The sequence below is a fragment of the Silurus aristotelis genome (genome assembly GCF_946808225.1).
Source record: "Silurus aristotelis genome assembly, chromosome: 27".
In the NCBI taxonomy this organism is placed as follows: domain Eukaryota; kingdom Metazoa; phylum Chordata; class Actinopteri; order Siluriformes; family Siluridae; genus Silurus; species Silurus aristotelis.
This window is the reverse complement of record NC_139600.1, coordinates 15,781,487-15,806,832: the sequence shown is the minus strand read 5'-3', so window position 1 is coordinate 15,806,832 and position 25,346 is coordinate 15,781,487. Positions and strand designations below refer to the sequence as shown.

The following is a 25,346-nucleotide window of genomic DNA, read 5'->3' as shown; positions in this document are numbered from 1 at the left end:
CCAAAGACAGTTTTTGTAATATGGTTGAAATGATTTTTAAAAGACATCATATCAACCATATTACAAAAACTACCTTTAGAAATATTGCTAAGCTAAGAAACATGTTGTCTGTATCTGATGCAGAAAAGCTCGTCCATGCATTCATGACCTCCAGACTGGACCATTGTAATGCATTACTAGGTGGATGTCCTGCTTCATTAAACAACAATTTACAGTTAGTCCAGAATGCAGCAGCCAGAGTTCTCACAAGGTTGAGAAAATATCACCATATGTCAAGTCAAGTCAAGTCAAGTTTATTTGTATAGCGCTTTTCACAACAGACATTGTTTTAAAGCAGCTTTACAGAAAACAACAGTGAAGGTGAATGGTGTGCGTTTGTCCCTGATGAGCAAGCCGTGGCGACAGTGGCAAGGAAAAACTCCCTTAGATGATATGAGGAAGAAACCTTGAGAGGAACCAGACTCAAAGGGGAACCCATCCTCATATGGGTGACATCAAAAGTTTGGTCATAAATCTTTCAACAATACAGAACAATTTGTGATCATCATAGATCCAGCATCAGCTTCTCCATGCCAGGGCCTTTAAACACTCGGCATCTACTTCTCCATGATCATCCATAGGTCCATAATCTTCACGAGGTGGGACGTGACTGGAGCTGGCCAAACCTCAGGATGCCTCGGGATGGGGAGAGAAAGAGAAGCAGTGGAGAGGAATTAGCGTAGCTGCTGTTCATGATATTAACAGCACAAGTTGATAATGTGCATGTGATCAGATGTTCTGGAGCACAAGGTTATGATGTGATGTGTGTGATGTGTGTTATGTGTAGGCTTTGCTAAAAAGATATGTTTTTAATCTACACTTAAACTGGGAGAGTGTATCTGAACCCCGAACACTGTCAGGAAGACTATTCCAGAGTTTAGGAGCTAAATGTGAAAATGATCTACCGCCTTTAGTGGACTTTGCTACTCTAGGAACTACTAGAAGCCCAGAGTTTTGAGATCTCAGGGAGCGTGACGGATTGTAGCGTGTTAAAAGACTGGATAGATACATGGGAGCCAAACCATTTAGTGCTTTATAAGTGAGTAGCAGTAGTTTGTAGTCTATTCGAAACTTAATAGGAAGCCAATGTAGGGACGATAAGATTGGGGTTATATGATCGTATTTTCTTGACCTAGTAAGAACTCTTGCTGCGGCATTCTGAACTAACTGAAGCTTGTTTATTAATGATGCAGGACATCCACCTAGTAATGCATTACAGTAGTCTATTCTAGAGGTCATAAACGCATGGACGAGCTTCTCTGCATCAGATATAGATAACATATTTCTTAGCTTAGAAATATTTCTAAGGTGAAAGAAGGCTGTTTTTGTAACTTGATTGATGTGATTTTTGAAAGATAAGTTGCTGTCTAAAATAACTCCCAGGTCTTTTACCGTTGAACTAGTAGTTACAGAACAACCGTCTAAATGCAGGCTGAGATGCTGGAGCTTCTGTGTACTATTTTTTGGGCCGATGAGCAAAATCTCCGTTTTATCAGAATTTAATAGCAGAAAGTTATGGGTCATCCAATCTCTTATTTCTTCAACACACTCAGTTATGCGAGCTAATTGAGCTGTATCGCCTGGTTTGGATGAAATATATAGCTGGGTATCATCAGCATAACAATGGAAGCTAATTCCATGCCTTCTAATAATATTTCCTAATGGAAGCATGTATATTGTAAAAAGCAGGGGTCCCAGAACTGACCCTTGTGGCACGCCATAATTTACTAGCATTATCCTGGATAGCTCTCCATTTAAATCTACGAAATGGTAACGATTGGACAGGTAGGATTTAAACCAGCTTAATGCCTGTCCCTGAATACCGATGTAATTCTGTAAGCGATCGAGGAGAAGATCATGATCTATAGTGTCGAACGCAGCACTAAGATCTAGTAAAACTAATAGGGAGATGTAGACGTGACGGAGTGCACGTCCGCCCGGGATGTTTCCAGCGCCGCTTTCCGCTCTCGCAGCCGGTCATGCTTCACATGCAGCTCGCGAATCTGTTTCTCCAATGCCTCCATCTCCAACGCCACCGTTTGCAACTCGAACGAGTCCTCACCTGTGCTCGAATGCAGACAAACAACCGGCATAGTGCTTATCGTCACAAACAGATTTATTATACAGAGATGTGAGTGAGAGAAAATAAACATAAACAACACTAGTTATAGTCGAGTTAACTAACTACAGGCACAAGTCAGGAAGACAAAAACAATTAAGGATTATTAAAAGAGGAAAAACGGATGGATAGATAGCAAAGTTTGTTTGAAAGACGCCGAGAGAGATACAAACACGTAACTCGCGGCAAACAAGTCAAACACAGGAAGCTACGTCACAGGTGTGAGTCCATATAACCCCAATCTTCTCATCCCTACACTGGCTACCTGTTACTTTTCGAATCGACTACAAAATATTGCTACTTACCTACAAAACACTAAATGGTTTATCTCCATGTATAAAAAAAACGAGTGTTTAGAACAGGGTTGTTTTTTATAATTAAATAATTTTATTATTTTTTTGTTTTGTGTTTTACATTTAAGTTCACAAGTTGTGTTTTTGTGTACAGAAAGAATTGGACATTTTCTTGCACAGAATTATACCTTTTGCAGTGAGTAAGCAAGTAATGAATGGACTTGTTTTATAACATTTTTATCTTTGTGTTTTATAACATTTTCTTAAAGAAATGCATCATAAAAGCTTGTGATTTTATGATTTGTTGTGTGATTTCAAAATATTTTGTTAAAAAAAAAAAAAAAGTATTTGACTATTTCCAAATGCATCATAAAAGCTTGTGATTTTATGATTTGTTGTGTGATTTCAAAATATTTTGTTAAAAAAAAAAAAAAAATTTATTTGACTATTTCCAGATGCATGAGCTCACAGACACCTCTGATTTTTTATTGTCACTAAGTATTCATAGAGGAAGAATAAGTACATGCAGTCATCTGTACTCTCTACAGGTCACTATCTCAAAGAGCCCTGCGAGGTCCACTTGCGAGCCCCAGGTCCTTGATTGTCGCTTTGCCTTGGCTAAAGCAGAGCCAGAACCCTGAGGAGTGGTACAACCCTCCGCAAAGAGTTCTCTCCGAGAGCAGAGCGTTCACATTGTCATGCGTGCTCAATCTGCACAGTCGGCTCCATCGAGAACCGACTAAGCATGCTCAGATCCCAGACAAGCGACACAGTTTGTGCTTAAGCTTCCTGGACTCACTCCACTGGTGATGCTGCGCTTTTTATTGGACTGATTATAAATGTGATTCAGTGCGTGGACAACGCAGAGGCGTTCCCAAAGCGTTTCTGATGCAGCTTGAGTTCCTGAAGGGGAACCTTTATAACCCAAACAATTCAATTCTTAAATTCTTCTTCCTTTAGTGGAAACTGATCATCAGTTACACTGATCATTCTAAATCAAATTTGAATATTCAGGTAGGACACCACTGAAGGCTTATGTGTGAAATGTGTATAAGGAAGTCAAAAGGGATTCAGAGTAATGTTAAAAACCAAAAAAGGTTTTTGGAAAAGGAGACGTATTCCTCAGGGACATTTACAGTCACTGTACAAGTTATGATGAAAAGTATGGAAAATAAGAGATTTAAAGCATCTGCATACCAGCAGATATTTTCATGAACACCACAAAACAGATGTTTTGAAAAGAATTGTGTAAAATGTAAAAAATAAATATAAAAAAAACGAGTGTTTAGAACAGGGTTGTTTTTTATAATTAAATAATTTTATTATTATTGTTTTGTTTTTTACATTTAAGTTCACAAGTTGTGTTTTTGTGTACAGAAAGAATTGGACACTTTTTCTTGCACAGAATTATACCTCTTGCAGTGAGTAAGCAAATAATCAATGGACTTGTGTTTTATAACATTTTCTTAAAGAAATGCATCATAAAAGCTTGTGATTTTATGATTTGTTGTGTGATTTCAAAATATTTAGTTAAAAAAAAAAAAAAAAACATTTTATTTGACTATTTCCACATGCATGAGCTCACAGACTCCTCTAATTTTTTATTGTCACTAAGGATTGAGAGAAGAAGAATAAGAACATGCATTTTTTCAACTAATTATTATTCATCTGTACTGGACTCATTAATTACTACAGAAATCTTGGCCTGATGACGGAAGCTCTCCAAGAAAGCGAGTCGTATGAATCTCTCTGGAACCTCTTCGTAGTCTGGTAGGACCACCTGGGCCAGTTTGTTGCTCCTCCAACTCTGGGCTTGTACATTCACCAGGATTTGCAGGCTGTAGATTTGCTGTTCTTCTTCATTCTCCAGCTTCTTTACATCAAACCTGAGGTTGTTCGAGATGATCAGCTTGGAACCGGGCTCTGGGTTCAAGTAGGTGTTTTTCCAGCGTGCGATGAAGTTGATGATCTCATTCTTCCAGGTGAAAGCTTCGGCAAATATTGTGAAGTCTGGCTCCGCATTGAGCTTGATCTCTTTGTTATTCTTGGCATCCTTCCATGTGCAGGAAACCACTGTTTTAGAGTTTTCTTTTGCAGCAACACTAGTGACATACTGGCATTCTCCAGATTCGATAGACCCACAATAATCATTCCCTGAGTTTGTGAAGCACCAGGTGTAAGCATATTCATGGGGGTCACAATAGTGGTCCAAGCGGCATGGCTCATTCTTGTACGTGACCTCAGGTAGTGGAGAGCAGTAGTCCCAGCCTTCTTCCGTGTGACACCAGAAGTACTCTTTATTCTCATCGTACAAACAGTCGCTCCAACACGAACTCATTGTAGATGAACCCTTATATAACAGTGTCTTTGGTTCTGTTTGTATAATTCCACAGTAACCCCAGCTACCACTATTGGTGTAGCACCAATGGTAACCCTTGCCATACTTCCCACATGGATGGTCTTCTCTACAAGGTTGGCCTTTGTAGTCTACATTCTCCTTTATTGAGCAATAATCCCAGCCCTTTGCAGTCATGCACCAAAAGTAGCTTTTTCCATGTGTGTCACACTCCTCACTGCACTGAACCCCGTACTTCGAGCTGTAGTACTTTGGGTTGCTTCCTGTTTCCAAAGTGCAGACAATTACATTGATAAAGGTCAGGAACAGGGTTAGTTTGTGTTCTGGTTTTCTCATTTTGCCTTATTTCTGGAAAAGAAATGAAGCAAAAGAAAAAAATGAAAAGTTTTTTTTTGTCAAATATTTTATATGCATTTTCTAATACATTATCCCTCGTCATATCATCAGAAACTGGTATCACAGACTACAGACCGGTATCACTTCTCTCCTTTCTTTCTAAATCTCTGGAACGCACTGTTTTTAACCAACTGTCTGTCTATCTCTCACAGAACAACCTCCATGATCCAAACCAGTCTGGGTTCAAAGCGGCACATTCCACAGAGACTGCCCTTTTGGCTGTTTCTGAGAAACTGCATGCTGCTCGGTCAGCCAAGCTGTCATCCGTACTTATCTTCCTGGACCTTTCAGCAGCATTTGACACAGTTAACCACAAGACACTTTTGTCAACCCTCAAAAGCCTTGGTATCTGTGGAACAGCATGGGAATGGTTTGCTTCCTACCTGGAAGGTCGCTCATACCAGGTAACATGGAGGGGATCCACATCTGCCCCGTGCAGACTCACCACTGGTGTCCCACAAGGCTCGGTACTTGGTCCCCTCCTTTTCTCCCTCTATACCCACTCCATTGGTGAAGTCATATCCTCACATGGGTTTTCTTATCACTGCTATGCAGACGACACTCAACTAATCTTTTCTTTCCCTCCATCAGATACCACAGCTTCCGCTCGGATATCAGAATGCTTGACAGACATATCTTCATGGATGAGTGCTCACCAACTAAAACTCAACCCCAGCAAAACAGAACTGCTGGTCATCCCAGGTGATTCATCTTCAGGTCAAGATCTCCAAATAACACTTCATGACTCTCTGCTCTCCCCTTCAGCCACTGCTCGTAACCTCGGGGTAACTATGGACAATGAACTGTCCTTCTTCCCACATGTCGCTAATGTGGCACATTCTTGTCGATTTCTTCTTTATAACATCCGAAGGATTCGACCATTTCTGTCCATACAGGCTGCCCAGGTGCTTGTTCAGTCTCTTGTCATTTCAAGACTTGATTACTGCAACTCTCTGCTGGCAGATCTTACCCTGAACGCTATTCGTTCAGCTGCACGACTTGTGTTCAACCAGCCCAAGTTCTCCCACACCACCCCACTGCTGCGCTCCCTTCACTGGCTTCCAGTAGCTGCACGTATCAGATTCAAAACACTGATGATGCCTACAAGGCCAAAAATGGACCAGCACCATCTTACCTCAGCGACCTCATCACATCTCACACTGCACCACGCTGTCTGAGATCCTACAGCACTGCTCGACTGGTACCACCTTCTTTCAGAATTAGAGGTAAGTACACTTTACGGCTCTTCTCTGTTCTGGCACCTAGGTGGTGGAATGAACTTCCCCTAGATGTCCGTACAGCAGAGTCCCTGACTATCTTCAATCGACGACTGAAGACCTACCTCTTCCTGAAATACTTAAATTAGCACTTTCCAAGTTTGTAGAATTCAATGGTTATAGTTATATTAAGTTTGTAATCTAGCGTACCAGTGTAGATTTATTTATTACTAGAGACTCAAAGCACTTTTGTACGTCGCTCTGGATAAGGGCGTCTGCTAAATGCCGCAAATGTAAATGTAAATGTAAACTGGGAACCAAGAGAGCCAAAGTGTCTATATTGTCTGGGTGGGAGGGACATCCTCTCTGTCCCCTGTCAATCACACTAACCGTAGCTAATCAAGCTGCTCAGTCTTTGATAATGTGAAGGAGTCTCGAGTGTAACGACAAAAGGAAGAAACCTTGAGAGGAACCAGATTCAAAAGGTAACCCCCCAAAATGTCAAAGTCAAATGTCAAAATTTGTTAAGTTTATCTCTAATGAGTGAACCAGTGGCGACTGCGGCGAGAAAAAACTCCCTGAAATGGTATGAGGAAGAAACCTTGAGAAAAACCAGACTCAAAAAGGAACCCATCCAAATCCTCAACACCAAATATCCTGTACACTGTTGATTTGGAACAATTACCAAATTTTCCATCATTAAGCTTTGCAGTTTCTTGCTAACGTTACAAGTTGTGATGTTTTATCTTCAAGCTTCAACTACAAGGAAGAGAAAAAAGTGTAAAAATAAAAACATTATTGTCGCATTATTGTCGAAACACTTTGTGCAGTGGAAGTGCTGTTATAGGAAACTAATCAACTCCACGGTTTTATTTCTTACTTTAGTTTTATTCAGAACAAACACACAGTGGGAATCTGCTCTGTTTTCTGACTGAAACCTGTTTGTGCTTCAGAGAAACAAATACATTAAACAAACACCAACCTTGATTCTTTGCCAAAGCTAAAAACCTTTAACACAGTAATGCGACACGCTTCTTAAAAAACTTACAAATCACCTTCATTTAATAGATCAACACTTTACACTGTCAAATATTTAGATAAATAACTTTATTTACAAGTGTGTATTTGTTTGGTTAAATAAAGATCCCTGAGATTATGAATTTAGAAATCTGAATATTTCACTTTCATACAATCGTACAATATACAGCATTTATGCAGTTGTTAATTATATATTATATATGTTTCATTGGAATTTAAATATTGACAAGTCCTGAACCTGAGGTATTTACGTACCTGGTGTTGTTTTGATCGAGAAGACGTACAAACCTCAGTGTGGGGTTTTTGACAGAACTATTTATTGCCTGCAATTTGGGGTGCTTTTTTTTGGATGGATCTCTAGGAGCTAATCATTAATCTGCAGTGAATTTGTGTTTGGACCTGCACAAGGTTCTTCTCTAAGAATGGTTGTGGTTTTATCTCTCATTTTCTTCTCCAGTCTGAAGACCTGTGGTCACCTGTGAAACATTAGACATCTACATAATTTTGTACATTTATAATTTTTGTATTTTTTTTGTATTTTTGTATTTTTTTTTTTACATCGAAAAGCATAACAGATGAACAGGAGAGATAAAGCTATTCCAATTTTTACCACAAGAGGGCACTAAAACATACATGCGTATACAGTACGTAAAATGTATGATGTATTGAATATAATAATTTAATACTCATCCATTTTGTTGCATTGTTTTGTAATGCATTACTAGGTGGATGTCCTGCTTCATTAAAAAACAATTTACAATTTGTCCAGAATGCAGCAGCCAGAGTTCTCACAAGGTTGAGAAAATATCACCATATAACCCCAAACTCATCATCCCTACACTGGCTACCTGTTACTTTTCGAATCGACTACAAAATATTACTACTTACCTACAAAACCCAAATGGTTTGGCTCCCATGTATCTATCCAGTCATCTAACACGTTACAATCCGTCACGCTCCTTGAGATCTCAAATCTCTGGACTTCTAGTAGTTCCTAGAATAGCAAAGTCCACTAAAGGTTGTAGAACATTCTCACATTTAGATCCTTAACTTTAAAATAGTCTTCCTGACAGTGTTGGAGTCTCAGACACACTCTCCCAGTTTAAGTGCAGATTAAAAACTTATCTTTTTAGCTAGTTCTACACATAACACACATCTCATATCATAACCTTGTGCTCCAGTACATCTGATCACATGCACATTATAAACTTGTGCTTGTTAATATCATGAACAGCAGCTACACTAATTCCTCTCCACTGCTTCTCTTTCTCTCCCCATCCCAATGCATCCTGAGGTTGCTCCAGCTCCAGTCACATCCCACTTCAAGAAGATTATGGACCTTTAATGAAGTAGATGCCGACCGGTAAACAACCCGAACCATCTAGAGACGTTCCAGCGCCATTTGGATTCCACTTCATGTAGAGTTTGTACATTGGACCCCCGCTTGAGTGTTCTAATGTCAACTGACTTTATAAGACTGTAGAAAGGACATCATTCACAATCACATATTCTGGTACTCATAGTAGTTTTCACTCTTCAGTGTTTTGTATTATTTTAAAGATTTATAATCACATTTTAGATATCACCCAAATAAATATGGGTTTACCTTTTGAGTATGGTTCCACTCAAGGTTTCTTCCTCATATCATCTAAGGGAGTTTTTCCTTGCCACAGTCACCCAGGCTTGCTCATCGGGGATAAACACACATCATTCACTTTAATTCATAAATTCTGTAAAGCGGCTTTGAGACAATGTCCATTGTGAAAAGTTCTATAGAAATGAACTTGAACTCTGACCCATAGGAAGCGGGTGAGACCAGAGGACTCATAAGAGGAAGAAATAGCTTTCACAATCCATCTGCTGAGCATCTGCTTATTCACAGGAAGACCTCTCCTCAGAAAGCCATAGCAGACAAACAGCTGCTCCAAATTCCCCCATAGTCTGCTCTGTGGACGTATATGTCCAGTGCTCGCTGGACACAGTCAGTTAAGATTCTCCTAGTCTGGGGCCTGGAAGGGAGGAGGAGAGAATGCCTGGAGCCTAATAGGTTTTGGGCGACCAAGGGTACTTTAGGAACATACCCTGATCTAGGGTAAAGGAAGTCACTGGCCAGACCTGGAGTAAACTCCTGGAAAGAAGGGGCAACAGAAAGGGTCTGAAGATCCCCTACTCTTTGACAGAGGGGATGGCAAAAAGAAGCACAGTCTTAACTGTGAGGAACCTCACAGGTACCTCAGTCAGAGGCTCAAAGGGAGGCTCCAAAAGGGGCTCCAAGACAATTGCCAAGTCCCATGCAGGCACTCTAGGAGGAGATGGATTCCGTCCCAGCGAATTCTCTCCAGAACTCTTGAGAGCAGCGCGACAAGAAGAAAGGCATACAGGCGCAGCCTCGGTCACACCTGTCCCATGGCATCCAGCCATAGAGGGGCAGGGGAAGTTAGGAAAAACCAAAGTGGGCAGTGCAATGTCTCCTTACATGCAAACAGGTCCGCCTGTGCTTTGTAAGATTGTTCCAAGATTTGCTGCCATTCCCCAGGCCTCGGCCCTTGCCTCAAGAGACATGGTGGCCTCTGAGGTCTGTGAGGAATTGCTTCAGAGCTTGAAGCATGGCCAGCATCTCGAGGCAGTTTAGACACCTCGAGTGGAGAGATGTGTCTGCCATAAGCGTCTTGTGATGCCCAAAAAGTTCCAGCATGGGGCCCTGGCCTTCCCTTACTCTCTTGACGGCCACGAGAATGGACTCGACACCGAACAGATGTGCCCACACAAGGGGTGAATTCCATACTACGCCTAAGTAAATGGTTCTCTGTTATGGGGAAAGCGTACTCTTTTTGGTGTTCAGCCTTAACCCCAGTTCCTTCATGGGGGCAAGAACATCATCTCCATGCCGGACTGCTAATTGCTCTGATTGAGCCATTATCAACCAATAGTCAATATCGATATATTAATATATTTCAATATACATTAGAATATAGTGACACGCTGGGACTGTAGAGGCATGAAGGAATAAGGTGTGCAGGTCTGAAAAAAAAAGGCAAGCCCCGGCGTGGAGGCAATGTCATGGGTTTCAGGAAGCGCTCATCCAGCTTGCTGGGCGGACGAGGTTTCTGCTAATCGGCCGGCCACTCGTTTTCCAGATTGACCACGACCACAGGTCACTATCTCAAAGAGCCCTGCGAGGTCCACTTGCGAGCCCCAGGTCCTTGATTGTCGCTTTGCCTTGGCTAAAGCAGAGCCAGAACCCTGAGGAGTGGTACAACCCTCCGCAAAGAGTTCTCTCCGAGAGCAGAGCGTTCACATTGTCATGCGTGCTCAATCTGCACAGTCGGCTCCATCGAGAACCGACTAAGCATGCTCAGATCCCAGACAAGCGACACAGTTTGTGCTTAAGCTTCCTGGACTCACTCCACTGGTGATGCTGCGCTTTTTATTGGACTGATTATAAATGTGATTCATTGCGTGGACAACGCAGAGGCGTTCCCAAAGCGTTTCTGATGCAGCTTGAGTACCTGAAGGGGAACCTTTATAACCCAAACAATTCAATTCTTAAATTCTTCTTCCTTTAGTGGAAACTGATCATCAGTTACACTGATCATTCTAAATCAAATTTGAATATTCAGGTAGGACACCACTGAAGGCTTATGTGTGAAATGTGTATAAGGAAGTCAAAAGGGATTCAGAGTAATGTTAAAAACCAAAAAAGGTTTTTGGAAAAGGAGACGTATTCCTCAGGGACATTTACAGTCACTGTACAAGTTATGATGAAAAGTATGGAAAATAAGAGATTTAAAGCATCTGCATACCAGCAGATATTTTCATGAACACCACAAAACAGATGTTTTGAAAAGAATTGTGTAAAATGTAAAAAAAATAAATATAAAAAAAAACGAGTGTTTAGAACAGGGTTGTTTTTTATAATTAAATAATTTTATTATTATTGTTTTGTTTTTTACATTTAAGTTCACAAGTTGTGTTTTTGTGTACAGAAAGAATTGGACACTTTTTCTTGCACAGAATTATACCTCTTGCAGTGAGTAAGCAAATAATCAATGGACTTGTGTTTTATAACATTTTCTTAAAGAAATGCATCATAAAAGCTTGTGATTTTATGATTTATTGTGTGATTTCAAAATATTTAGTTAAAAAAAAAAAAAAAAACATTTTATTTGACTATTTCCACATGCATGAGCTCACAGACTCCTCTAATTTTTTATTGTCACTAAGGATTGAGAGAAGAAGAATAAGAACATGCATTTTTTCAACTAATTATTATTCATCTGTACTGGACTCATTAATTACTACAGAAATCTTGGCCTGATGACGGAAGCTCTCCAAGAAAGCGAGTCGTATGAATCTCTCTGGAACCTCTTCGTAGTCTGGTAGGACCACCTGGGCCAGTTTGTTGCTCCTCCAACTCTGGGCTTGTACATTCACCAGGATTTGCAGGCTGTAAATTTGCTGTTCTTCTTCATTCTCCAGCTTCGTTACATCAAACCTGAGGTTGTTCGAAATGATCAGCTTGGAACCGGGCTCTGGGTTCAAGTAGGTGTTTTTCCAGCGTGCGATGAAGTTGATGATCTCATTCTTCCAGGTGAAAGCTTCGGCAAATATTGTGAAGTCTGGCTCCGCATTGAGCTTGATCTCTTTGTTATTCTTGGCATCCTTCCATGTGCAGGAAACCACTGTTTTAGAGTTTTCTTTTGCAGCAACACTAGTGACATACTGGCATTCTCCAGGTTTGATAGACCCACAATAATCATTCCCTGAGTTTGTGAAGCACCAGGTGTAAGCATATTCATGGGGGTCACAATAGTGGTCCAAGCGGCACGGCTCATTCTTGTACGTGACCTCAGGTAGTGGAGAGCAGTAGTCCCAGCCTTCTTCCGTGTAACACCAGAAGTACTCTTTATTCTCATCGTACAAACAGTCGCTCCAACACGAACTCATTGTAGATGAACCCTTATATAACAGTGTCTTTGGTTCTGATGCATTACGCAGAATTCCACAGTAACCCCAGTTACAACTATTGGTGTAGCACCAATGGTAACCCTTGCCATACTTCCCACATGGATGGTCTTCTCTACAAGGTTTGCCTTTGTAGTCTACATTCTCCTTTGTTGAGCAATAATCCCAGCCCTTTGCAGTCATGCACCAAAAGTAGCTTTTTTTCATGTGTGTCACACTCCTCACTGCACTGAACCCCGTACTTCGAGCTGTAGTACTTTGGGTTGCTTCCCGTTCCCAAAGTGCAGACAATTACATTGATAAAGGTCAGGAACAGGGTTAGTTTGTGTTCTGGTTTTCTCATTTTGGCTTATTTCTGGAAAAGAAAAGAAGCAAAAGAAGAAAATAAAAAGTTTTTTTTGTCAAATATTTTATATGCTTTTTCTAATACATTTATCCCTCATCATATCATTAGGAACATATCACCTGTCAATCACACTAACTGTAGCTAATCAAGCTGCTCAGTCTTTAATAATGTGAAGGAGTCTCGAGTGTAACGACATAAGGAAGAAACCTTGAGAGTAACCAGATTCAAAAGGTAACCCCCCAAAATGTCAAAGTCAAATGTCAAAGTTTGTTAAGTTTATCTCTAATGAGTGAACCAGGGGCGACTGTAGCAAGAAAAAACTCCCTGAAATGGTATGAGGAAGAAACCTTGAGAGAAACCAGACTCAAAAAGGAACCTATCCAAATCCTCAACACCAAATATCCTGTACACTGTTGATTTGGAACAATTACCAAATTTTCCATCATTAAGCTTTGCAGTTTCTTGCTAACGTTACAAGTTGTGATGTTTTATCTTCAATCTTTAACTACAAGGAAGAGAAAAAAGTGTAAAGTGTAAAAATAAAAACGTTATTGTCAAAACACTTTGTGCAGTGGAAGTGCTGTTATAGGAAACTAATCAACTCCACGGTTTTATTTCTTACTTTAGTTTTATTCAGAACAAACACACAGTGGGAATCTGCTCTGTTTTCTGACTGAAACCTGTTTGTGCTTCAGAGAAACAAATACATTAAACAAACACCAACCTTGTTTCTTTGCCAAAGCTAAAAACCTTTAAAACAGTAATGCGACACGCTTCTTAAAAAACTTACAAATCACCTTCATTTAATAGATCAACACTTCACACTGTCAAATATTTAGATAAATAACTATATTTACAAGTGTGTATTTGTTTGGTTAAATACAGATCCCTGAGATTATGACCTTAGAAATCTAAATATTTCACTTTCGTACAATCGTACAATATACAGCATTTATGCAGTTGTGTAAATTATATATGTTTCATTGGAATTTAAATATTAACCAGTCCTGAACCTGATGTATTTACGTACCTGGTGTTGTTTTCTTATCGAGAAGATGTACAAACCTCAGTGTGGGGCTTTTGACAGAATGATTTATTGCCTGCAATTCGGTGGGAGAGGATCTTTATAAGCTAATCATTAATCTGCTGTGAATTTGTGTTTGTGTCATGATAAGGTTCTTAAAAGGGAATGTTATAGCTCAGTGATTTTTATGTTTTTCCAGACCTTCTGGTTGAAAGCTTATCAGTTCAAATCCCAGCACCACCAAGCAGGGCCCTTGAGCAAAGCTCAACTTTGGTTGTATGGTTGTGGTTTTATCTCTCATTTTAATCTCCAGTCTAAAGACCTGTGGTAACTTGTGAAACATTAGACATTTACATAGTATTACAATTTTATTTTACGTTTTTTTTTTTATTTCTTTACATCGAAAAGCATAACAGATGAACAGGAGAGATGACGCTATTCCAATTTCTACCACAAGAGGGCACTAAAATATACATACACATACAGTACGTTAAATGTATGATGTATTGAGTATAATAATTTAATACTCATCCATTGTGTTGCATTTTACACCCGAATGTGGAAAATGTCACAAACTGGAGCCGGGAGACAATCAGAATTATCATTACTAATCGGTGGGTAAAAAAAACACCCCGCTCAGAGGAGAAAGTCGACTGAAAAACGTCAACAAATGAGGACATACTCCAGTTCCAAATGTAAGAGTTTTACGGTGCATTCGTGTAAATGTGATGAGTAAAAGTCTCTTTCCTTTTTTAATGGCACTTGTATTTTTAAACCTTGATAGCAGACTGTAGAAGAATTACAGTCCAAATCCATTCTTACGGTTAGCAAGTTAAGCCTTTAATAGTAATCTAATGGATCATCAGTCTGGTCAGGAAGAACCATCATCATCTTATGAACTTATGACCCTCTGATCCTTGGATTAATGCCGTAAGCACTGAGCTTCCGCTTCCCCTGGCAGTGGTTCATTGTGTTTCATATTGGCAGAGAAGTTTTGTTTATTTTAATACCTCATGTCTGTCAGCTGGAAGGAAAGTCCACAGTTTAGTAGGATAAGAAGTTGAGGGTAAATAAGTGTGAGGACCAGTGAGAAGACCTGACTGTGAAGAGTAAACAGTATGTTTTGGAGTGTAAAATGTCAGGAGCTCAGAGATATACTGGAGACCAGGTCCATGTAGAGATTTATAGGCCAGTATTAGAGGAGGTTGATGTAAGGATTCTGAAACATCTGAGACTCAAGGTGGTGCTTCTGAAATCACAGACCGCAAGGAAACATGTTTTAGACACAACACAATAGTTCTGAGATGTTCTCATTTCTTGCAGACTGCAAAAAAAAAAAACATGTCCTAGACACAACATGATAGTTCTGAAATGTTCTAGACACAACATGATGGTTCTTAGATGTTCTGGACACAACATTGTGGTTCTGAGATGTTCTCGACACAAGTTGATGGTTCTGAGATGTTCTGGATATGGAGAAATGTCAAGCCTGATCATATATTACGCCACACACAGAGTTCGAAAGGAAAATAATTATGATCTGTTTATCTCAGAAACAAAATCTGAAGAGGAGGAAACTTCCACATCGTGACTCTTTCTACATATGGATATCTATTTGCAGAAACGCTGATCCGTTTGGGTTTCCTACTCTACCCACAATGCCATTCGACTACCCCTCGTTTTCATCGCCCATACACGCAACGGTAACGCGGAAGCTGGGGATTCTGGGTAATGTAGTCTGCCGGGTGACTCCATCGCGTCGACTTCCGTGATACATAAGATAGTGACGTTAACGGTTTTCTCCTACACGGAATTCATCTGTTAAAGAAGAACCGCTGTGGGGTAAATGGTAAACGGATTAAATTTTCTGCAGACGTTAATGTTTTTGATGACTGCTTTTGTTTTGCACTAAATCAACAAAGACAGAGGAAGATGTCAGGGGATGTGTCAGGGGACCCGGATGAATTTAGAGCTTATTTTTATTTACTATAAACTGTTTTAAAACATTAATAAATCGTGACGCAGATTTAAAGTTGAACAATTGAAGCTTTTCACGAATTGTTATTGAAAATATAATGTAACAATTATTCTCCTCTTTTCTGTTCTTTGTTTGCTGTCGACGCCTGGTGACGTCACCCACATGTCTTCGCTTGTGTTTCCCAGAAGTTGGAATAGACCCAAAGCCGGAACAAAGGAAGTACCGACAAAGTGTGGAGGATTTAAGCGTCACATCACCGCCATAACCAGCAGTCTGCTTTAATTTGGGAGAATTAATAAAAGTGAATCTTATTTATATATAAAAAAAAACGCCATGTCTCAGAACCAGGAGCAGAGCGAAGCCGTGAGCGGAGACTGCGCATGCGCACTGGGCAGCGACATCCCTGAGTAAGAGCTTTATCTCATTTAAATATGGATTTTAATATGCAAATTAATGGGGCAGAATTTGCATACAACAAAACAGTTACGAAAATGACACATGGTTTTTATTCATTTATGATTCTCCTTTTTTTTTTTTTTTTTTTTATTATTAAATGCAATGCAGACATTTGTGCATAACACCAAAAAAAGAAACGTATAAAATTGCACTGCATTTCTAATCATTTTCATTCCAGAAAAAACAATTGCAAATGCATCATATGTGCGTGTTTTCATATCACTTTCTGTGTGTTTGAGGCTCCTATCTTTTATTTACAGTGTGTGTTTTATATGTTCTATCTTTGGTCATATTTACTGAAAACACACCAGGTTTTCTGTTTTTACTTTCGTTATAGCAGATGATATCCGGTGTATAACAAAGCTTTAATCTCAAAATCCTGTTTTAATGATCGTGCAGTGCTAAAGGAATAGTGGCTGGAGCTGCAGGAGGAGAGCCGGTGCAGGTGGACGCCAAAGGCCGTGCCCACACCTACAGATACAGCCTGGACTACCCCTGTATAGGCCATTGCATCATCATCAACAACAAGAACTTCCACCTCAACACGGGTAACACACTCCCTGCTCCTGAGGAGTAGCGCTAGACATCTAGGACTCTCAGACTTCTCCATCTTCATCATGCCGGTGTCTCAGAATCTTTTAATCAAAACTCAAGCGTTCTTATATCCAAGTATTGAATGGAGAAAGAGATGCGACTTTCTGATTGTTTTAGTATGTTCCTATGTGTATAAAGTTCTAACGTGCGTTTTTTTCACCGCATTCGAGGAATGAACCAGCGTAACGGTACGGACGTTGACGCCGGAAACGCCATGAAGACCTTCGGAAAGCTGGGCTACAAAGTGAAGGTGTTCAATGACCAGACTGTGGACCAGATCCAGAAACAATTACAGACAGGTGAGACTGATGGACCTGTTTTTTTTGTTTTTGTTTTTACCCAGAAGTCACCTGAGTGTGTGAGAGAGAACGTAGCTTGTTCATTTCTGTGTGTGTGTGTGTGTGTGTGTGTGTGTGTGTGTGTGTGTGTGTGTGTGTGTGTTAGTTGCCAGCGGTGACCACAGTCGCTGTGCCTCGTTCGTGTGTGTGCTGCTGAGTCACGGAGACGAGGGCGTGTTCTTCGGGACGGACCGCTCGGTGAAGCTGAAGGCCTTAACGAGTCTGTTCAGAGGAGACCGCTGTGTATCGCTAGCAGGCAAACCCAAACTCTTCTTTATCCAGGTGTGTGTGTGTGTGTGTGTGTGTGTGTGTGTGTGTGTGTGTGGTCACATTATGCTTTTGTATTTATGTGGAGATGTTTTTATATCCTTTGTCCAGATTTATTTGAATTATAACAAATAGGAAGTTTTAGTTTCATTTTCATTTTATCTGGAAAATAAATGGTTGCAGTTTGACTTTTATCTTTTAAAGAAAAATCTGTATTAACTGTATAAGCTTCCTGTTATTGGATTTCATTTATCAGACATGAGGAAGTCTTCAGTTTCATTCTGAAGGTCTACAGCAGGAGATGTTCCACTTCACCCCATATGTTCATGTAGCTGGCTTTATGCTGGAACAGGTTCAGGTTAATATTTAGCAGTAGTAACACGTGCGTTACGTGTTCTCAGGCGTGTCGTGGCACAGACCTGGACTCCGGTGTGGAGACGGACAGCGACTCAGATAATTCCATGAAAATCCCGGTGGAGGCTGATTTTCTTTACGCATATTCTACAGCACCAGGTACTACAACCGCTACACACACATGTAGATACGAGTACCGTTCTCCACCCTGTGAATGTAAAACCCTTCTCCTCTGGTGTTTTTACTGCTACAGGTTACTACTCGTGGAGGAACACGATGACCGGCTCGTGGTTCATGCAGTCCCTGTGCGAGATGCTGAGCAAACACGGCCGAGAACTGGAGCTCATGCACATCTTGACCCGCGTCAACCACAAGGTGGCGCTGGACTTCGAGTCCGCTTCCACCATGCCCGGCTTCCACGCCAAGAAACAGATTCCCTGCATTGTGTCCCTGCTCACCAAGGAGATGCACTTCACCCCCTGAACACATCACACACCCGTTTATGGGGGTTTGGGGTTGGTGATACGGCGGAATTGTGGTTTCATTTGCTTCTTGGTTTTATTTTAGATTAAGTACAATTGGCAGTGAACATTAAGGTGATATTTAATGCGTAAGTTTAATTTGGAATAAAACCAATAAGTAAAAAAAACTGCAATATATATAAATATACACATTCACTCACAATGTGCACTTGGGAAAAGGTTTTTTGTTCTTTTTTTTTTTTTTTTTTAATTAGTTGAGGGATTGTAAAGTATATATCAAACTTTTTTTTATGGTGCTAGTTATCTAAATCCCCACACTTTCACAGTAGGTCAGTGTCATATAGGTACGAAGCTTCATATAGACTGATTACTTCATTCATCATTACTTGAATATTTAAAGCACAGGTCAATATGCCACCTCACACCCTCACCACTAGAGGGCAGAGTTTTGAGATAAGGGAACGAGTTAATAGGTACGAAGTGTAGTTATAGACATCGTAAAGAAACTACTTGGGTTTTTTTAACATTAGGATTTTGTATACACGTGTTTTGTGGTGTCACGCTTTTCACGCTTTTAAAAAAAAAACATCTCAACCATCCACAAGATTAATGATATTATACCACTGTACATCACCTGTGTGTCTTTAAAGACCTGCGTCAGCTGTTACGAGTCGTCAGGATGCTTCAGACCGATAACGACAGAATATCTGTTGGGTAGAAGATCAAACATTAGGGCAACAACAATAAGGGCAATTGGGTGAAAATGAGATCAAACTATCCGAAATATCGACTTTTTCCTCAGATGTTTGTGTAGATTGGTTAAAAAAAGGCTTCATGTGACTACATGTGTCTGTCTATCTCACTATATATGCTGAATGCAGTTGAGAAGGTTCTGGGACTGAAATATCCTGAGGAACATCACATTATGACTTCACTAACATGACTATAAATGTAGTTTTAAAATGCTGTGCTAGATATTTCTGAGGTTCATCAAAGTTCTGTCGTAGGTCTCCAGGTTTCTCTCGTCAACACTGAAAAACCTTTTGCAGAAATCCGTTTCTTTAAGACCTCAACTGAGGATTTCTGCAACACTTGATAGAGCGAGAAAACCTGCACATCATTCAGCGCTGAATTCAAGTCCATAATGTAGCATTTATGTTGATTTTTTTTTTCTTTTTCTTTCATGTTGATACAAAGAAAAGTTTCATATACATCCATGTTTTTATTTATTTGTAAGACGCTGAACATCTGCAGCTCAATTTACCATGAATTTCAACAGCTACCAGTTCCCTGGTTAATACAACCAGGGCTAAACACAAAACATTTCAGGGAAATATGGCAGCTGTGTGGTGATGAACTTCTCATGGGATCCAGATATTGGTGTAGTAATAAAGGTTTTGACTGTAGGAGAGGAAATTTTCCTTTCAACTGATATTTCATGCATTTTTATATCCAGGATTTGTCTTTATATCAAGGTGCTGTGTGTCTGTGTTTCTATAATCCATTGCATTCCATGATGAACCGTAGACCCTGAGCTGATCAACCACATGGATTTAATCAGGAACGTGGCATTAGAACAATCCAGACCTCAAGTGTCCCTTTATTCAGCCAGAAGTGTCTTTGCATGGACAGACTATCAGACTGGGAGGTTTTGAGATTCAATGGTAAAATTATTGTATTTATAATAATAGCACCTGTTTGCTTTCACTTTCTGGGAATGTTTTTTTTTTGCATTTTTCCCTTTAATGGAAATTGTGTATGGAAAAAAAAATAGTAAATGGCATTTCATCTTGTGTAATTCTGTGTGTATCTGTATGTAAAAATTGGCACCTCTAGTTGGTGTAGTGTGTTAAAAACCCAATACAGTATATTTATAAACGTAAACCGCATCCAAAGACGTCCTCTACAATTGTGTGCCTCCAAATTTGTGGGAACAGTTGTCGACGAACTTTTCCATATTGGTGGAAAAGTCTGGTGTCCCAATATTTTCAGCCATAAAATGTCTATAAGACGACTCGTTTCTGTGGACTGAACATCCCCCAGATCCTCCACAGCGCATGACCTGCTTTTCCCCTCACCCCTGGATAAGTCCCCATGTTGGCACATCGTGTGGTGATCTGAGAGATGGGAGTGGTTGGTGTGAGAATGTGACGAGTGAGGAAAATGGTGCTCTACAACCTGAAATTTCTATATGCAAAAACTAAGGAGAACCTTTTTTTCTCATCCATAACCACCACATTTTATCTTCTCAGCATCCCTTGGCCATCTCGAACCTTTCACACAAACATCAGTGTTTATATCCTGGAGACCTGGCCGGGGTTCCAACCAGCAACCTCTCAATCCAGTGGTGAAGCTCATCCAAATTTGTGTGTGTGACACTTTGTTGATATTTAGACAGTGTGTAAGTCTGGATGTGTCTTTGCAGGAATTTGTGCACTTGAACTTGTGATGTACTGCCTGTTTTTTCCTTTCTTTAAAATGTTGGTGAAATTATTGTCCACTAGAGGGAGACATTTCTTTTTTTAGGTTCAGTTTGTGTTGATGTCATATTCGAAGACAAAGTTCCTACACCACCCAAGCGTTAGTGTGGAACTTGCTGGTTTAGTGGTTAAGGCCGTTCCTCTGGACTTAGTGGGTGCTTGTTCGAATCCGGTTCGTCCCCAGGTTGGCTTGTATGATAGCCTGAGAGATAGAGTGGTTGTGTGAAGACTGAGGGAAATTGTGCTTTACAGCCTCAGAGAAACTGTGACTGATTGGTTTTAGGCTGAAATTTCTACATATGCAAAAACTAAGGCAAAACCTTTTTCCCTTGTTTTATCTTCTCAGATACCAGGTGGCGGAAGCTGCCCAGATATTGCCCACCTGGTCCAGGTTACGACCTCCGATACCATCTATACAACCATTAGTGATTTTATCCTGGAGACCTTGCTGGGGTTTGAACCAGCAACCACTCAATCCAGAGGTGAAGCTCATCACAATGCACAACAAGCTCTTTTAGAAGTGATGGGCAGGTATCTACAGATTTATGGATATACGGTATAAAATGTGTGATAATCTGAAGCTTAAATAAATAAATAAACACCACATGATGTACATGATGATCTTTTCCATTTAATAAATAAATAGATTATTAAAAAGTGAATATTTCTGTAAATAAATGTCTGTTCACCAAAGTGACTCTGTAGATCTGCGAGTCGACTCTTTTCTATCAACACAAGCAGACGCCACCAGGAACCGACTCTTTCATAAACGACTCATTAATGTTTGGTGAATGTGTGTGGTAAGAACTGGTTTTATAAAGTTTTATTACTCTTGTTTTCCAGTCTGTCAACCTCTAAACTTTCTGTGTCGTTATTTATTTATATTTATATAAGATACTTATTTGTTTATATTAAGTTGATGTTGTTTTATTAAAAGACGTTTGTGGTGTTGAGTTAGCATGTGTTAGCTAGTCAGGGTTTTAGCTCTTAAAACTTACAGACTTCGGTATTTACAGGATACACATGCTGTCCCTCTTATTAAAGACGTTAATAAATAAAATAAAAATACAGTTTATAATATATATTTAACGTTTCTACTGTTTAGTTACGAGAAAGTGCTCCGATCTGCGAGTCGACTCGTTTTTTGAACCGACTCTCTCTAAAAACGACTCCTCATCGCCCAGGGCTTTAACAGAGGATGCAAAAGGATGAAATCAGGTAAAAAAATGTTTTATTTCCTCGTTAAGGCTTTTTAACATTTTAAAAACGAGTAACAATGATGCTGTGATTCATTAAACACACTCTGATATGCTGTTATGGGAAAACAATCAATGTTGGTAGCAGGATCTTTTCCTATAAATCACATTAATCACAGTATCGATTACATCAGTAATCCAGTGATCTGATGATTATTTTTAATGATTAATCAACCAGAGATCCGACAGTGTGTGTGTGTGTGTGTGTGTGCGCGCGCGTGTTACAAACATCCCCTCCACGTGGTCCGCATTTCTTCTTCTTAAAGCTCCATTCTTCTGGGCAGATGTTCCTCTAGATTTTGTGGAGATTCGTTCATCCACAAGGGTGTTAGTAAAGTCAGGTAGTGATGGAGGTGAGAAGGTGAGGAGGCCTGGGGTGCAGTCAGCGTTCACATTCATCCCAAAATCTCCAACAATCCCAAACAACCCATGTACACCAGATCTTCATGGAGCTGCTTTGTGCACAGGGGCATCGTCATGCTGGAACAGGGTTTGGGTCTCCTAGTTCAAGTGAAGAGTAAAGTTCATTCTAGCGCATCCAAAGACGTTCTGTACAATTGTGTGGGAACAGTTCGAGGAAGAACCACATATGGTGGGAAACTCGGGTATCTTTGTTTACTGAACATCTCCCAGATCCTCCCTTGTTCCTCAGAGCAGGTCCACCTGTTCCACTACTTCAGCACTTGGTAAATCCACGTCTCTACCTCATTATTACTTGTGTGTGTGTGTGTGTGTGTGTGTGTGTGTGTGTGTGTGTGTGTGTGTGTGTGTGTGTGTGTCTGTTTGTTTGATTAATTTTCCAAATATCACTGAAAACCACCACCTTGTACCAGCACCACACACACATAACACATAACACAAAGTGTGTTTATTTCATAAACACACTTTGTTGATATTTAGACAGTGTGTAAGTCTGGGTGTGTCTTTGCAGGAATTTGTGCACTTAAACTTGTGATGTGTGTTTGTTGCACATGCTGCCTGTTTTTTAATTTCTTAAAAAATTTGGTGAAAGTCCACTTATTGTCCACTAGAGGGAGACATTTCATTTTATTTTTTTTATTTTTTTTTATTTGTCTTGGCGTCATATTCGAAGACAAAGTTCCTACACCACCCGAGTGTTAGTGTGGGACTTGATAGCTTAGTGGTTAAAGCCTTGCCTCTGGACTCAGAGGTTGTTGGTTTGAGTCTGGCTCGTCCCCAGGTTGGAGGGTTGCGAGGTCATCTGTGAGATGGCCTGGTTGGGTGAAAGTGTGAAGGCTGAGGAAAATGGTGCTTCACAACCTCAGAGGAAGTGTGGGTGATTAGTTTTAGGCTGAAATTTCTATATATGCAAAACTAAGTCAAACATTTTTTTTTCCTGATCCATAACCACCTTGTTTTATTTTCTCAGATCTCGGGGGGGGCAGCTGCCCGGATATTGCCCCCCTGATCCAGGTTACTCCGATACCTTCCACCAGGCCTCCCTTTGGCCATCCGGAACTTTCCGCACAACCATCAGTGTTTATATCTTGGAGACCTGGCGGGGGTTCGAACCAGCAACCTCTCAATCCAGAGGCGAAGCTCATCCAATTCAGCCATAGGATCTCATACTTGCTGAGTGTTTGAATGCTGCTTTCTCCTTCCTTTTCTTTTAACATTATAATCATCTAAATTCAGAGGTTGGAGTTGAACCGTTGACATAAGGGATCAGAGACCACGACACCATCATAGGACTGGTGTTAAAGACAGTTTTTTTTCCTTCCTCCTATGTTCTTACACAAGATAGAACAAATAAAGTTGAAGGCTGGATTTGAACCAGAGCTGTCACACATCAGAGACCACGACACAAACCACTACACCATCACAGGACTGGTATAAGGTTTTGCTTATTGGAGTTTGGTCTTGAAAAACAGCTCACGTGTATAATGATACATTCGAACGTCTCACATTTGTTTGCTTAAATACACGAATCCAATCACGATTATCTCATTTATACCCCTGAGTTTATGAAGGTTAAGGGTCGGTCTCAAGGGTCCAACAGTAGCAGTTTGGTGGTGCTGGGATTTGAAATCATGACGTTCCAATCGAAAGGCCGACATGTTACCCACTGAGCTACGACACAGGAAGCTGTAAGTGTGTTAACGTTATTGAGCTGCACCCGTGTGCTGCCTGAGAACAGAGCAGCTGCTGTTACCTGCCTTTCAAGCATCCGCTTCATATTTCTGTGTGAGATGCAGAATCCGCTCTAAAAGAAGTGCATTGTCTCTGAGTGTCCTGAAGCTCGACTTGGGTCCTAAAAAAGGACGTAGCAGTTGTAGGTAGGGATTTGTTTGTGATTCAGCTTTTCTGTTTAATGAAGCAGTACCTCATGGCCGTAATGACCGTCTGGAATGCAGATCATAAATATATCACATGATGTCCAAACTGTCTTTTATTTCATGTTTCAGGTAATAGTCTAAAAATCAAGATCAAGATGGAGGCAGATGTTCTCTTCATGTAGGTGTGGTAAAGGAGTTTAGTGCAGGAAGGAATGAACAGTGCACAGCACACACTGATTGATTGATGATTAAATCATCTCAGACTGAAGTAGCACACAAACGTGACACCTGCAGCCTGAGTATGAAGCAGAATTTTTAACAGGTGCAAACGTTTGTGTTTCCTCAGGATAAAGTGAACATAACCACCAGGTATGATTTTCAGATCTTGTGTGTAGTGTAGACTGTGGCAGTGTGGGTGTGGTTAAGTGAATGGAGGGCGGAGTTTTGGGGAAAACGAGGGTAAGGATCACACACACCTGCGCTGAGTTGTAGTGAACGTTCTTTGTTTCACAGAGAGAGAAAGAGAGAGAGATTGATTAAATTATTTCTTTTCTAGAACTTACAATATAATTTACATAGAACCTTCAAAGGTTCTCCTGAGGAACAAACTCAATAACCAGCCAATGCATATTCCCAGTGTTCAAGTCTTTAATGTCATTCAACATAGAAAAAAATCATATATTTAGATGGATTTCCACTTTTGAATGCAGATGATGTCAATTTAGTTGGAGAGACACAAAGAACCTAAAAAAGGAAATGTTTTTCATGTTGTTATGGAAAGAGCTGATAAATACATTTACCTCAGGAGCCTCACAGTGATGTTTTGGTATGAACATTGTACAGGTAACCAGATTGTCCATGGTAGGAGAAATACGGGGCAGTGAGGAGATCATTTCTTCATCAAATCCAGCACACAAATTTTCTCCTCAAGCATTTTTCTTAATTAGATCCAAATATAGCTATAATGTGTTATGATGGAAACTGGTTCAAAATAAAGTGATGTATTTTTTTTTTATTTGCTGTTAAAGGAAGTCCAGGACTGGATTGTTAA

General features: G+C 40.2%; 3 protein-coding genes and 2 long non-coding RNA genes across 8 annotated transcripts; 3 read left to right on the top strand and 2 right to left on the bottom strand.

The window, feature by feature from the left end:
* Positions 1–2,522: 2,522 nt before the first annotated feature.
* Positions 2,523–7,785, bottom strand: LOC310721346 (uncharacterized protein). 4 transcript variants are annotated; one of them, XR_014532003.1, is made up of 3 exons: positions 7,714–7,785; positions 3,865–5,155; positions 2,523–2,639 (listed from the first exon to the last, which is right to left on the bottom strand). XR_014532003.1 is itself a non-coding variant. In XM_083532990.1 (2 exons), the coding sequence occupies exon 2, from the start codon at positions 5,141–5,143 to the stop codon at positions 4,112–4,114; it is 1,032 nt and encodes a 343-aa protein (XP_083389116.1). In that variant the 5' UTR covers positions 5,144–5,155; positions 7,714–7,785; the 3' UTR covers positions 3,748–4,111. The 4 variants fall into 4 exon arrangements, 2 of the variants coding, with proteins under 2 accessions (XP_083389116.1, XP_083389117.1); XR_014532004.1 differs by lacking the exon at positions 7,714–7,785 and adding an exon at positions 6,732–6,819 and having other exon boundaries at positions 3,865–5,257; XM_083532990.1 differs by lacking the exon at positions 2,523–2,639 and having other exon boundaries at positions 3,748–5,155.
* A 445-nt stretch (positions 7,786–8,230) lies between these two features.
* On the top strand, positions 8,231–11,646 carry LOC310721410. The gene is made up of 2 exons (XR_014532031.1): positions 8,231–9,088; positions 10,945–11,646. It is a non-coding gene; the product is annotated as an uncharacterized lncRNA (long non-coding RNA).
* Positions 11,364–13,886, bottom strand: LOC310721353 (uncharacterized protein). Its single transcript, XM_083533000.1, has 2 exons — positions 13,800–13,886; positions 11,364–12,778 (listed from the first exon to the last, which is right to left on the bottom strand). The coding sequence occupies exon 2, from the start codon at positions 12,628–12,630 to the stop codon at positions 11,728–11,730; it is 903 nt and encodes a 300-aa protein (XP_083389126.1). The 5' UTR covers positions 12,631–12,778; positions 13,800–13,886; the 3' UTR covers positions 11,364–11,727.
* A 1,617-nt stretch (positions 13,887–15,503) lies between these two features.
* casp3a (caspase 3, apoptosis-related cysteine peptidase a) lies at positions 15,504–20,055 on the top strand. Its single transcript, XM_083533256.1, has 7 exons — positions 15,504–15,642; positions 15,960–16,178; positions 16,627–16,775; positions 16,992–17,120; positions 17,266–17,441; positions 17,828–17,939; positions 18,034–20,055. The coding sequence occupies exons 2-7, from the start codon at positions 16,105–16,107 to the stop codon at positions 18,261–18,263; spliced, it is 870 nt and encodes a 289-aa protein (XP_083389382.1). The 5' UTR covers positions 15,504–15,642; positions 15,960–16,104; the 3' UTR covers positions 18,264–20,055.
* Positions 20,056–21,135: 1,080 nt separating this feature from the next.
* Positions 21,136–22,732, top strand: LOC310721060. Its single transcript, XR_014531914.1, has 4 exons — positions 21,136–21,273; positions 21,437–21,542; positions 21,848–21,960; positions 22,265–22,732. It is a non-coding gene; the product is annotated as an uncharacterized lncRNA (long non-coding RNA).
* The last annotated feature ends 2,614 nt before the right edge of the window (positions 22,733–25,346 follow it).